Genomic DNA, 13,707 nt, shown 5'->3' with positions numbered 1-13,707 from the left:
TTAGATCATGCTACAGATCTCTTGTATTAGAAAGATGGAGACTTACACTGTGTCCTATGGTAATGCACTGAAGCCAATTGTTTACCAACACAGTCAGATGAAGGTTTTTGTCCTTTTTCAATTAAATCTGTTATCTTAAGTTTAACTTAGTGTTGTTTCAACACCAGCTTTGCCTAAGAATGATGATTATATATATTTACATTAATAAAAATGAAATATACAAAATAAAGGAATTTAAAAACAGATTTTTCTAAATAGTCTGAAATGAGAATAAAAATGCTATATTGCTTAATGGTGTTACAGAACACCATTATAAGGAACTTGAGGACTTTATATTCTTGTTGACATGGTCAAGTTAAAATAGCCAGCTTTTTGGTGTGTCTGACCAAGAAGACACAGCGGTTTATAAAGTGAATAAATGTCTTTTTTTTATATAAAAAAGTAAAATAATAATAATAATAAATATATTGTCTACAGAAAAACAAGACATTTGTATACAAGTGTACCCATTTTAAATAAATGCAGTTAATTATTCAATTCATTAATTTATTATAGTATTTAAAATATATTTTGTCCCTTAGCTCAAGAATCATTGATGCATGTTTAATGTGCACAAGAACACTGAAATCCATGAAAGCACATATCTGAACTATATTATTTAGTTTGCACACTTTGCTTATGGATAATAAAAACAAAGGTGTGACATCACCTTATAGCCTCAGGTTAGATTATACATTAATTATATTAATGCAAACATCAGACACACAAACAACTTTTTCTTTAATAATAATCATTTTAATGTCAATTTTAAAAGTCAAGCTTAAAAAGGTAAAAATAATTTTCGATCATTTTGACCAAAAGTGTCTGCAGTTCTGGAGGGTGTTATATTTAATATGCTGCCCACAGCTCTGCTGAAAACTACGGCCGTATCTGCCGTGGCCGCGTCCGAAACCACAGCACTGCTAACGGCACTAACTTACACACTGTGTGGTGTGGTAGGGTGCGGTGGTGCTGCCCGCAGTAGCTAAGCCCAAAACTTATGAACGACGTCGGCTACATTCATAGCCCCTCGCTTTAGGTGAACTTCAAACCCCACGTTATTACTGATTTCGAGTTGAAGTCATCTCGTCTCCATTACCACCACAGCCGGCTCTCCGTACATCGACCCCCTTCTTAACCGTATGAGCTCCAGGGTACTGACGCCAGATTCCCACCTTGGGAACTTCTTGTCTATATATTTATAGAGTTTATTCTTCTAACATTTAATGTTTAAATATTTTACCGCGATCGTCGTTACCCAACTACTTAGTAACTCTTCGTCCAATGCCAAGTCATAGATCCTACATTGGGTTCCTGACTGCAGTGCAGAAGCCATACAGGCTGGCAGTCATGTCCGTGTCATGTGGTCTGACTGAAAACCCGGATTGGATCTCTGCGGTCACCTGAGGAAACAACTACCTCATCATTATTTTTTGTAATCCCGAAGCCTTGTGGAGGTGTGCTCCATAAAAAAAAACAATCCCCATTTTTATTTGTGATTGCAAGATTATTTGACACAGATCAGCCCCCCGTTGCCCTACAGTAAGACCCTACAGAAGTAGTAGCTAGCGCTAGCTATATAGACTGGCGCTAGCTAGCACTACCTTTCTCCAGTCTTCCGATCCGATACAAATGATCAGCAAAACAAACACGAGGGGGAAGGAAGAAAATGCCAGTCATATGAGTTCCAGCACAGTTTAATGAAATTGTAATGTCAAAAACCTACACACGCCACAAACACACGGAGAGCTCAATCACACTCCACTCCAGATCTTATCAACGGCATCGACCGAGAACAGGCTGCTCGGCTCAGGCTTGCGGATGGATACGTCCAACGAAAGTGTTTCGAAAAAGGCGACGTCGAAATAAACAAAGAATCCAGAGCTAGAAAATCACGGACGCTCCTGTAGCTTATGAACAACGTAGCAATCGGCACCTACACGGCACCAGCTCGACATTTTAAGCGCAAGAAAGGAGAAAAGGGCTGCCGGGCTTGACTCGCAGTCCTCGGCGAAGGGAGTAATTCGGCAGCAGCGCCGCTCGCACAGCGACAAAGCAGAGCGCGGAGGAGAGGAGCGAGCGACCTCCGTCTCTACAGCGGTCTCCATTTTAACTCCTCGCCCAGCCTGCGCCTCACGTGTCCTGGACTGTCTTTCTCACATGACCCGCGTGTTTGTCCCCGTGATCAGCACTTCCATCTCCGTATTTCAGTGTCGCTGAATATCACGTTTTAAATCGCTTACCTTCATGGATATGCTCGAACAGAGCCTGGACGCGCCGACGAGGTGAGAGCTCGTTTTGCTCGGCTCCTCTCTCGTTAATGGCTCCCGGGCCTGGGACACCATCTTCTTTAGCAGGGGCACTTGGCCGGGATTCTCACACATACACACACACACACTTTACAAGTTCATTCTTTCCAACTCTTGGCAACTTTGTTTGGCGCCTCGGTTAAACGGACTGGCCGTTCTGAGCAGGGCCCTGTTTTCAGCGCGGCGGCTCTCCGCTCAGCTCCCCGCGTCCGTGTTGATTTTAGCTCTCCCTGCTCGGGCAGGACACTCTTTACTGCTAGCTGCATTTTCCGGTCGGCATTGTTCGTGTTTTATACCCCGCAAACGGACTCCTCTCAGCGGGTCTTACTGCTGGGTACATGTGGGATGCTTCTGGTGCACGGTGGGAGTCCAGGTTGTAGTGTTTTGTGGTTGCTGTGGTCAGATGTGCACTTTTAAACCAGCAAAGTGAGGCGTTTAACGGGAGCGGGATGAATCCCCTGTGCGAATCCTGAAGCTAGCTAACTGGCTAGCTAACCTTTATCTAGCTAAGTCCGTGTATATCACTTGATAGGGCTCTGTAACGCGCGGTAAAGTTATAGCACTAGTTTTATTAACTTATCTTTCCGTGTTTAGGAAGCGAATTAAAACCTCTTCAGTAAATGATCATTTATTTCTCGTGTGTCGTTAGCTAGCTATCTAAATAAGTAGCGCTAGCTAGCTACTAACTCCCTTAACGTCAGTTCGGCTCGGGTCGACCGTTTGTGTACGGTGGGGGGGCGTTGACTGTTTATCGATACGGAGAGGGAGAGAAAACACAACGACTATTTTGCGTAAAAATCTGCCAGCAGGTTATTAAGCTGAATGTAAAACATCCCACAGAGCAGTAAAGATCGGCGGATATTCCCCTTTTCTCTGCTGATCGAAGTGCTGGACTTTCAGGAGTAGGAGTAGCGCTGCTAGCAACATCCACACATGCAGACACCGTGCCAGTGAGTTAGCTATAGTACACTGTTCGTGACAGACCTCTCAGAGCCAGTCGTGGAGGGGTAAAATTATTATCCAGAAATATATTCAGATTATATTTAAGGTATTTTTGCTATATAAATAATTAATAATAAGAAAATTGCAGTGTTTCCAGATACCAGAACTGGGCTAGCTAGCTAAAGTTGTCAGCTGTGGTGCTCACGTGGAGCTACGTCTCTTACAAAGGGGTAAACAATAACAAATGCCAGTCTACAGTGTTTTTAATATCGTGTTGTCTAATCCAAATACCTACTATTAGTGCATTAACCTTTGACATGCTTTTTTTGTGATGAAGCCGGTTTAACAATAAGGAAGCAGATGTAGAAGTGCTGAATTACCTGATCACGGAATGCAATACCATAGTCCTGAAATCTAGGCATGCTGTCACATTTCCCAGCTCTAATGGTGGTCTTTCTTTGCTAATGTTGGTGTAATATTTCTCTTTCTTCTTCTGTTTCAGTCACGAGAAACAGGAAACTGAGGAGGTTGTTCAGCTGCAGGAAGGTAAATTTAAATTTGCTGAGTCCCGATGCCTCACCAACATTTATTTGGCGGGAACTGTAAATGCTGTAAATATATGGATACGCAGATATACACACATGATTTAGGAAGACAGCAAGTTGGGTGGAAGCAATTATTTACCCCCCCCCATACACACACACACCTAATTTCACACACTGCACATATTTACACATGCAAACATTGAAAAAATATGATTCGGAAAAATGTGAGATGAGGTAGCGTCCCAAGAAGAATGGAGGTTGTGTGTGTGATAATGCTGCAGTCCACCTTTCTGTATCACACATGTTTTTAATGCATCGTTTTGGAGAATTGTTAAGATGTTATCTTAACATATCTTAAGATGTTAAGATATGTTCTTTTTAAAATGGTGTGTGTGTGTGTGTGTGTGTGTGTGTGTGTGTGCGTGCGTGCGTGTGCGCGCTCTTTAGGAGAGGGAGTGGGGACGGAGGAGCAGACGGCAGTTACCATAGCGAATGCCCAGCAAGCTGCAGTGTTTGCTACTGACCACAATGTCCAGTACCAGTTCCGCACAGAAAACAGTGGAGGCCAGGTCAGCACGGCTTTTAATGTTGGGGGGGATGGAGCAGGGTTCACGGGGTCAGGAAGGGGTCATCCGAAACCATTGCCTTTTAGAAACCTTTGAAGTCTCTCTGGGGACATCTTCTTGGCTGCTTAAATCCCTTTTAGAAAATTCTCCCTTTTTATGAATTTGCTTGGTTGTTTCTGCCTTAAAACTGCTTTCTGCAGCATCTATCTGTACACACGGTACAGTATGTACTAAAGAGTGATGTGTTTGTTTAATAATTTCTGAACCTCTTCTCGAGGAAGTAAAGCAAAATTTGTAGTTCTTGTACAATACATAGTTTGGCTCATCAGTGCTTCATTCAACTGAGTTAAATGAGGTAGGCTGCTGCTGTAGTTGAACAAATGAATGCAGTGGCTGTTTATCGAGGAGAAATCTGGAACCACACCTTTGTACTTCTGGTTAGATGACTGGCTCAGAAGCTATCTGCATGATGATCTGAGGTATACATACACTTATCGTAGACATTAATGTGATGGCAATATTGGCTTTGAGTGATATCCTTTAAATGAGTGTACTACATACATCTAGTAAAAGACGAGCTTTAATTGAGGGTGGGGAGGGGTTATCATAGGGTCAAAAATACACGTCCATTGAATGATTAATTCATTGATGCTGAAAGTTACTAAATGTTTTTTGCTTATCTCTTGGAGCCATTTCTAAACTGCTAATTACACAAAGAATCAGTTAATATTTTATGTAATTACAATGGTATATGTTTGTCCGGAAGATGACCCAAACTGTTTGAACTGTTTGAATGGTCAGGAACAACCCAAGAACCGTTAAGGCACAGGCATTGACCTGGAAGTTGCTGGAGCACCAGTGCCACTGTCTACACTGTTAAGCGTATAAGATCCTTGAGGAACATTTGGAGGTTCTTTGATTTGTGTAGGAACCTCTTAAGGTGCTTTAAAGAACCTTTAAGGAAGTCTTAAAATCCTGTAGGTTCCTCAAAGCACTTTAAGAGGTTTCCCCACAGTTTCAAATTGACCTCAAGGGTCATATGCTTTTAACAGTGCACAGTCCAGCAAGTTTACTATTACCATTGAGTGAGAGGCTGCTACCACAGAAAGAAGCCACTGCCGCTGACCAAATGGAGGAAGAAAAAGCTTTCTAGGGAAATGTTATGGTGAGATGAGAAAATGATGTTTGAAGGTGAGGCATTCAACCCCAAGAACTCTGAACCAGCTTTTAAGCATGGTGGTGGTAGCAACATGCTCTTCAGCTGTTTTGGAACTGGTACATTGCACAAAATGGATGGAATAATGAAAATTGACTAACTCAGAATTCTCAGAATAATCTTAAACCCATCGCTGAAACTTTGACAGTCATGTTGATGTTCCAACACAACAAGAACCCCAAACAAATCAAAGTTGGTTGTGAAATGGACAAAGCAGGTTAAACCACATGCTTTTAGAGTGGCCTTTTCAAAGTCCTGACCTCAAATATGTGGTTTGGGTCCATGCCAGGAAACAAACAGTATTGTTTGAATAGTCAAATATTCAATTAAAATTCTGCCAGAAGCTTGGCATGGGCTACTTAAAGCACCTGGTCGAAGTGCAAGACATTTTAACCAAATAGTTGATGTGCTGTATGTAGGTGGACCTGTATGTATATTTTATGTATGTATGTATGTTTTATTCAACATTATACATTTATTCTTGCCTAGACAATGAACAGTTAAAAAAAAAAAAATAATTGGAAGCCAATATTGCTATGACATTGAATTAGTGTAAACTTCCAACCATGACTGTCCTTTAATCTAGATTATTGTACTTACTAAATAGAACATAGCATAGCAGGCCTATTTAACAAGATTGGTCCCAAACCTCAATATGCATTTACAATTTGTTGTACATGCATACATGTTTTTCTTGAATTCATGAAAATCAACTTTTGGGTTGTTTTTTTCCCCTAATTTTTTTTTATTACAGGTGACATATCGTGTCGTCCAGGTGACAGAAGACCAGTTGGAGGCAGCTGGAGATGGAGGTGCTGCAGTCAGTGTGGTGTCCACAGCAGCCTTTGCTGGGGCCCAACAAGCAGTCGCACAGGTAAGAGTGTATTCCTGTTAGTGTTCTGGTGTAAAACATGAAGTAAAACAGATGTATTCATTATTTTTAGCATTTCTTAATCAGTTTAGGACTTTAGGCAACATTTACAATTAAGCATTGTAAAAGCTCCTGGTGAGGTCTGCCTTTATTGAGCAGAACAGTTAGTCTATAAAATGAGATGTGGATAAACTTGCATCTCATAGGCAGTTTTAAAATGCTCTTTATAAGCCTTATCTAGGCAACATGGACTTTTGCAGTGGGGCAAATTAAGAATATGTAAATAGGCTCCTTCTTTCCTTCTTTATAGGCTGTTATTCAGAACCCTTTCAGTAATGGAGGCAGTCCTGCAGGAGAGACAGTGGGTGGAGAGACGCGTTTCGCTTATTTCCCAGCAGCTACTGTCAGCGATGGTACAGCTACCGCTGTTTCAGTTCAGGCAGCCACAGATACCACCCTTACGCCAGCTGGAGGTCAGTTCACGCACACCAACTAATTGAGATTGAGAGGATTTAAGTTTAAGTGTGTGTGTGTGTGTGTGTGTGTGTGTGTGTGTGTGTGTGTGTGTGTGTGTGTGTGTGTGTGTGTATATATATATATATATATATATATATGTGTGTCTCCTTATGTGGGTGTATTACTGGAGAAATTTCCTCTCCCCCTCATCGTGTTCTCTAATCACTACTTTGTTTTCATGAGGATTGGTGCAATCTTGAAGCGAGCGAGCGAGCAAAGATGCTCTTTTTTTTTTTTTTGCTCTTTACTCTAGAACCAGTCTGTTTATATAAATGTGTAATGTTTCTTTTATTCAGATTTATGTACATAATACCCCTCATTTTATATGTACTTTTATAAGTTACTTGCTGCACAGTACACTGTTCAGCCCTTCCGAAAGGATGATCAACATCCCATTTTTATTTTTTGTTTTCTATAAGCCACTAACGATTTCTAAAGAGATTTTGTGAACAAGTTTTTTAAAATACTGTTTTTGTCTTGCATGTATTTTTCAGCATTTTCGTGAATAGATTTTCTTGTGAAAATGGTGCAGACTTTACTGATCAAATCAGAATTTCAACCTAAATTGAAACGTTTATTTACTGTTTAACAGAACTGTTTATATCTGTCTTTATCGGCACCTAGGTCAGTTTTACGTGATGATGAGTCCTCCAGACGTGTTGCAAACTGGCACACCACGGACTATTGCCCCCCGCACTCACACTTATTCCACGTGAGTATGGGCCATATGTTAAAATACACTCTTATGCCTGCAGGTTGGATGTCTCAGACCAACCCTTTGCATCTCCCTGCTCAAACACATAAATAGTTTGATCCACCAGTGTGTTTTTTTTTTTTTTTTTTTTTTTGTAGAACTGCCTAAAGTGTGTGTATGTGTGTTAAGATGGGTCATGGTTAACATCTACAAAATTATATTCATTAAAATATGTAGCATTATTGATTGACATTTTGCCTAGTTGAATTGAGTACTAGGAAACAGGAAAGACAAAATGTGTCCCACTTACCTACCGTCCCCAGAGACTTTGGCGAAAACGAGATGCTTCAGCATGGCAGTTCAAACTGGTGAGGAACACCTTCTGCACCCCCCACCCTTACTTCCCCCCTCAAAAAACAGCTGCCACCCCTTCTTCCTGTAGCCACTGTGCTAGCCTGCTAGCCTCTTGTCAGAAGCTAGCTGCTAGCAGCCCTTCAGCTGTAGTCTGTGGTTGATGTTGGTGTTGATTTTTTTTGTATAGAAAACAAATATATATTTAAGAATATAAAAATATCACAATTCAAAAAGCGAGTGTAATTCTGAATTTGACATAAGCCCTGATGAAGTGAGACCTGCATATTGGGCCTAGTCTTTTATGTTTGAAAATTTTATCTGACAAGTTTGTGTGTGTCTCTGTGTCTGTGTGGTAGGTATTTTGTATTATGTCTAAACATCACCTGCTTTTCATTTTCCTGTCTCTCTCTGCTAAAACAGGAAGGTGGATGGCCCGAGAGCGCCACGTGATGAGAGGAGGAGAGCGCAACATAATGAAGGTGAACTATTTCTGTAAACATTTATTATTAATAGATACAGCTTCTTTTTTTAAACCATTTTCAAGTGCATAGTATGCAATAAAATGGTAACAACAAGTTATAGACATTTTGATAACATTAATACAATAATGTCCTTGTCCACTTTTAGCTAACTCTGTAGTTTACTAAACAGTATAAGCCGATTTGGCTGAAGGGCTAAACCCCACATCTATCCAGCTATCCATTATCAAGTTGGTTGTTGCTGAAGCATACTGACTGGCTTGCACTGCCCCTCTCTCATTATGGTTTTCCATTCTTTCATAAACAGATCTTTAGCTTCATGTTTTGGAAGGTGTTCTCAGCGGTGAAGATTTTTAAAAACTTTTTGCACCTGGTTAATACTACTTCACCAGGCTGCTTGGTAATAAACACAAAAACTATTCCCATAATGTTTGCTTGATCACTATAGCAGAAATGATTAGATTAGAAAACAGCATACCTCCTAACATGGCTTGGTCTGCAATACACTTATTCCAACGCATGGCATAGATTTGATTCATGAATTTAATATTAACAACTGTGTTTTTGTTTTTTTGTTTTTGTTTTTGTTTTTTTGGTATCTAGTGGAAAGACGAAGAAGAGACAAGATAAACAACTGGATAGTCACACTATCCAAGATCATCCCAGACTGCAACATGGACAACACCAAAACTGGAGCGGTATGTACACACAAATGCCAGCTCTGGAGTTTGCCTTGCCACGAAACACTCTGTACTATAGTCAGGTTTAGATAAAGTATCTTCCTAGCCTCATGGCTGAACAGAATTGCAGTTGTGCAATTCTTCTTGTTGCACTTTCTCTTCTTTCCACTTGGTCTAAAAAAAGGCAAAATTTGTCTTTCACAGAGTAAAGGAGGTATCCTGTCTAAAGCATGTGACTACATTCGAGAACTCAGGCAGAATAACCAGAGGCTGCAGGAGAGTTTCAAAGAAGTGGAGAGAATACAGGTGGACAACGAACTTCTAAGACAACAGGTACTCTTTTTTTTTTTTTTTTTTTCCTTCTTTAAATGCAAACATCACTGAGAAACCCATGGCTGAGTTATAGCATGGGGGTGCAAGTATAGTAAGGCAATATATGCCTTAAAACTAGTATGCACTACATGACAAGTCCCAACAGATTTTAATAAGTAAGGTTGTCTTACTGCACTTTTGACTGCAGAATTTTTGATGATTGAAATATGGGGGATCACATACCTGCTCCTAGAAGATGCAGTGAGCAAACTGCAAACTGTGCTTTTGCCACTGTTTCTGCTGGTAACACAGATTTGCAGGAGAGGAAGAGAAGGACAGCAGTTTTATATTTTTACATTGTGCAAGCACTTTATTGTGCTCTTGCCTTAAACTCTATACTTAGATTCCTAATTCCATATGTAAGAGTTTAGCGTTTGTCTTTATTCATTTGCTGTATTTAAAATTCTTGTCCTCTTAGATTATGTATGGAATCAAATAGAAAGAATGATAACTCTTTGATCATTTCATCTGCTCCTAGTGGTTTCAAAATGGTGCAACAAAAATGAGTCTCCCAAGCAACTATATTTGCTCTTTTAACCATTGCCTCAGGTTGCCCCAGAATCTGCAGACTTCAGCCACCCAGCACAGACCCTACTGAGAAACAGGGAGAAAACTGTAGTACAAATTGGTTTGTTGATTATTTAGATTTTATATGCATTTAAAAAATGTTAATGTAGGCACATGACTCTGCCCCAGAAGCAACAAGGCTGAGCCAACTGAGAAACTTGAGCTGTTTATGTAATCAACCTTTAATCGTATTTGAGGTAAAATGTTCAATTCATTGTAAGACTGAGGTCATATCTCCCAGCACTAGTAAAAATCACAAAAAGATTCATAATATGAGGAGAGTCAGATATGAGCATGAAGAAAATAATGAATACATTACAGTATAATATAATAGTAATTGAGACTAAAGTAAAGGTTGAACTGAACAATATGTAACCATGTCTAGTCTGTAGAAATATTTTAATCGAGTTACTGTGACTGCTGTAATGAAAAACGTATGAATATGGTCATGAAGTATGATGTTCCTGCATGTCATTGTGCTACAGATTGAAGACCTGAAGAATGACAATGCACTGCTCAGAGCGCAACTTCAACAGCATGGCCTTGAAATCAGTGGAGAAACCCCTTCGCAGTGACTGATGGACACACACACCCCTCTGAACTGTGTGATGAAAGAATCCCTCAGTGAAACACATGCTCACGCTCCATCACAGACTTGAGATGTTCAGTAACCTGGTAGAATGAGATTGCTTGTTTGATATTAACACACATTGCTGAAAAAGACTGTTGGACAATAGTTTAAAAATAATCACTGTTTAAAAACGAAAAAGGAAAAAAAAAACCCACCGTATTCTTCATCTCATCATCTCTTCCATCTTCAAGAGCTTTTCTGGACTCCGCAACATCCGTCTCAGAGTCGCTCCCCTTTACCTGAAGTAAACACGCTTGCATAAGACTTTGTTGTAATTTGAGTTTTCAAATTATGAACCTGAAATGTTCATCTATGCCTCATGATCATTTTTGTTCAAAGCTTGTTTGATTTATTTTTCCTTCTGGTTTTTTTTCTTTATTTTTCTTTAAGTAATTTCCTTGTAAATGTTACTGCTGTTTTCAGCATGGAGAGATTTCTTTTTGTCTGCATTATTTATTAGCATACAGAAAAATGAAAGTACACAACAGAGGATATAAAACCTTAGTTGTGAAGCTCAGTTTTTTTTTTTCTTTTTCAATTTCAAAATGCTTTAAAAATAATTAGAGCATTTTTTTTTTTTTAACAAAATCTGTGGCCGAGTCCGTTTGACAGATGTTTTTAGAGATGTGTGAGATTGTAAAATGAAGTAGATCAGGGTCGTGGTGTAGGGGTAGTTTTACATCAGGGCAAATGCGCTTGCAGTATGACTTATGACCGTGGTTATGATGTAACCAGATACCTGTTAAGTACTCTGTGGGGGTAGGATATAGGAGGCAAAAACAGTACCTTTAAAAGCTGCAGATGTAACGATAGTTGAGGCCTGCTTAATATAGGCTCAGTGTGTAATGAAGGAAAGATATAAATATATATAAATAGCTCAGGGTTGGGAGAGGCAGGGAAGTAAGACATGTGTTGCCCCACATTTTAACACATACAGCTCATAGTCCTGCCGTATTTAAAAAACAAAAATACAGATCGGAATAATGTATGTTTTCATTAAATCACCACTTGACACTCTTTCTTGAGTGAAGCCACATTGTATGGGGTGGTGAAGTTGACGTGTGCCTGCTCTGTCAACTCCCATCACTAACGTCTGTTTTTAACCGTTTTTGTGAGCTTGTGAAATCTCACCAAGTGTAGAAGGTTTTTTTTTTTTTTTTTGTATTTTTAGTTTGATTGTTCTCTGTTGTTTACTGCCACTATTCCAAATATGTCTTCCTTCGAGTGTTTATACACCAAGTCGCTGAAACATCACCTGGAGTGCAGCTCTTTGAGTGAAAGGAGGAATAGTGTGAAAAGACTTGAGATGTCTTGAGCGGGCCTGTGAAGGCTTTTATGTTACTTACGAACTTAAAGAACATAAACAGTGGCCATGAATTGTTGGCTACTCTACAGACTGCATAGACATGATTCCTCATAATCTCCTCTCCTGCCTGTACCTGCCTTACAAATGACTGCAAGATTACTTTGGCATGGTAACATCATAGAAGTTAATAAATTTAGCAGAAACCTTGAGTTACTTGGAAATGTAACTGAACAAGCTTCCATTGTCAGGCCCTATTGATGCTTCTTTTTGTGCTCAGCGCCCAGATTATATAGTTCTCTTCTGTCTGTGTATGATGAATTGTTTAGTCCTGCTAAGTGACATGACCTCTCATTCACTGCCAGTAGCTGTATCTTTCCTCTTTTTGGGGGTGGAATGTCTAGATTCCATCAAAAGTCCTAACATAAGGAATCAGATTGTATGTTTTTGTGGAAGGCTCCCTTAAGGCCCTCTCAAATGGATGGCAACTCAAAGCAAGCCTGCTTATTAAGTTTCATTATTAATCATTAACCACTTGCTAAACAAAATCACAAGCCTTTATGATTTTAAATATTTGTAAAAAAAAAAAAAGCCATATTTCTGTTCTAATGCAAATGTTAGAATGTCGTAAAGACATTCAGTCAAAAGGGTAAACCCTTATTATTTTTGTTATATATTTATTGCACGTTAAGTGGCATTTCACATCTTTGGAAGTTAGAAATTCAGTATTTAAATTATTAGAACATTTCATAAAACAGAAAAGGATGCACAATACAGAAATGTACCTCTGACTAGTATGTTCATTTATATATTCAATATTTGGATCTATACTGCATCTGTGTGGAGCCTATTAGCTTGTGGCACTGCTGAGATTGTTATCGAAGCCCAGGTTGCTTTGATAGTTGCTTCAGGTCATCTGTTTTGCTGGGTCAGATGTTTCTCATCTTCCTCTTGACAGTACCCCATAGATTTTCTATAGGGTTCATGGCCGAAGATTTAGCTGACCAACCAAGCACAGTAATATCATGGTCAGCAAACCATTTGGTAGTTAGTTTTGGCACTGTGTGCAGGTGCTGGAAAAGGAAATCTGCATTTCCTTACAGCTGGATAGCAGATGGAAGCATATGGTGCTCTGAAATCTCCTGGTAGACGGCAGTGTTGATTTTGGACTTGATAAAACACCAGCAGATGATGTGGCACCCCGAACCATCTTCACACTGGACTTCAGATACCTTGGATTATGGATCTGCTCTTCCTGCAGACTCTAGGACCTTGATTTCCAAATGTAAAATTTCCTTGAATGCACCTGTGGAGCACTGAGCAACAGTCCAGTTCTTTTTCTCCTTAGCCCAGGTTAGACACTTCTGGTGCCATCTTTGGGTTAGAAGTGGCTTGACATTAGAAATGCAGCAGTTGTAGCCCCTTTCCTGGAAACGTCTATGTGTGTTGCGTCCAAGTTCCCGAGTCGACTTTTTCTTGATGATTCTTTTTTGCTGAGATCTTCTGTATTACTTGTGCACTCTTTCCTACCACCTTTTCTTCTTTCAGACCTCCTTGTGGATGAAGTTGATGATCGTGTTCTTGACAAGTCAGCAGTCTTCCCCATGATTGTGGTTGCTTGTG

General features: G+C 39.8%; 1 protein-coding gene across 1 annotated transcript; it reads left to right on the top strand.

Moving 5' to 3' along the window:
* Nucleotides 1-1,870: 1,870 nt before the first annotated feature.
* On the top strand, nucleotides 1,871-12,296 carry usf2 (upstream transcription factor 2, c-fos interacting). The gene is made up of 11 exons (XM_072675779.1): nucleotides 1,871-2,324; nucleotides 3,793-3,836; nucleotides 4,283-4,404; nucleotides 6,372-6,491; nucleotides 6,799-6,961; nucleotides 7,629-7,716; nucleotides 8,022-8,066; nucleotides 8,473-8,531; nucleotides 9,135-9,229; nucleotides 9,416-9,544; nucleotides 10,636-12,296. Exons 1-11 carry the CDS (start codon nucleotides 2,287-2,289, stop codon nucleotides 10,723-10,725), a joined length of 993 nt encoding a protein of 330 aa, XP_072531880.1. The 5' UTR covers nucleotides 1,871-2,286; the 3' UTR covers nucleotides 10,726-12,296.
* Nucleotides 12,297-13,707: the final 1,411 nt, after the last annotated feature.

The sequence above is a fragment of the Salminus brasiliensis genome, chromosome 3 (genome assembly GCF_030463535.1).
Source record: "Salminus brasiliensis chromosome 3, fSalBra1.hap2, whole genome shotgun sequence".
Taxonomy (NCBI): domain Eukaryota; kingdom Metazoa; phylum Chordata; class Actinopteri; order Characiformes; family Bryconidae; genus Salminus; species Salminus brasiliensis.
Note: the sequence above shows the minus strand (reverse complement) of the source record. Positions and strands in the feature narration are given on the sequence as shown.

Coding starts and splice junctions, on each gene's coding strand:
- usf2 (XM_072675779.1), top strand. CDS start 2,287: ATGGATATGCTCGAACAGAGCCTGGACGCGCCGACGAG. Junction 7,717..8,021: donor CGCACTCACACTTATTCCAC/GTGAGTATGGGC, acceptor TACCGTCCCCAG/AGACTTTGGCGAAAACGAGA. Junction 9,230..9,415: donor ACAACACCAAAACTGGAGCG/GTATGTACACAC, acceptor TGTCTTTCACAG/AGTAAAGGAGGTATCCTGTC.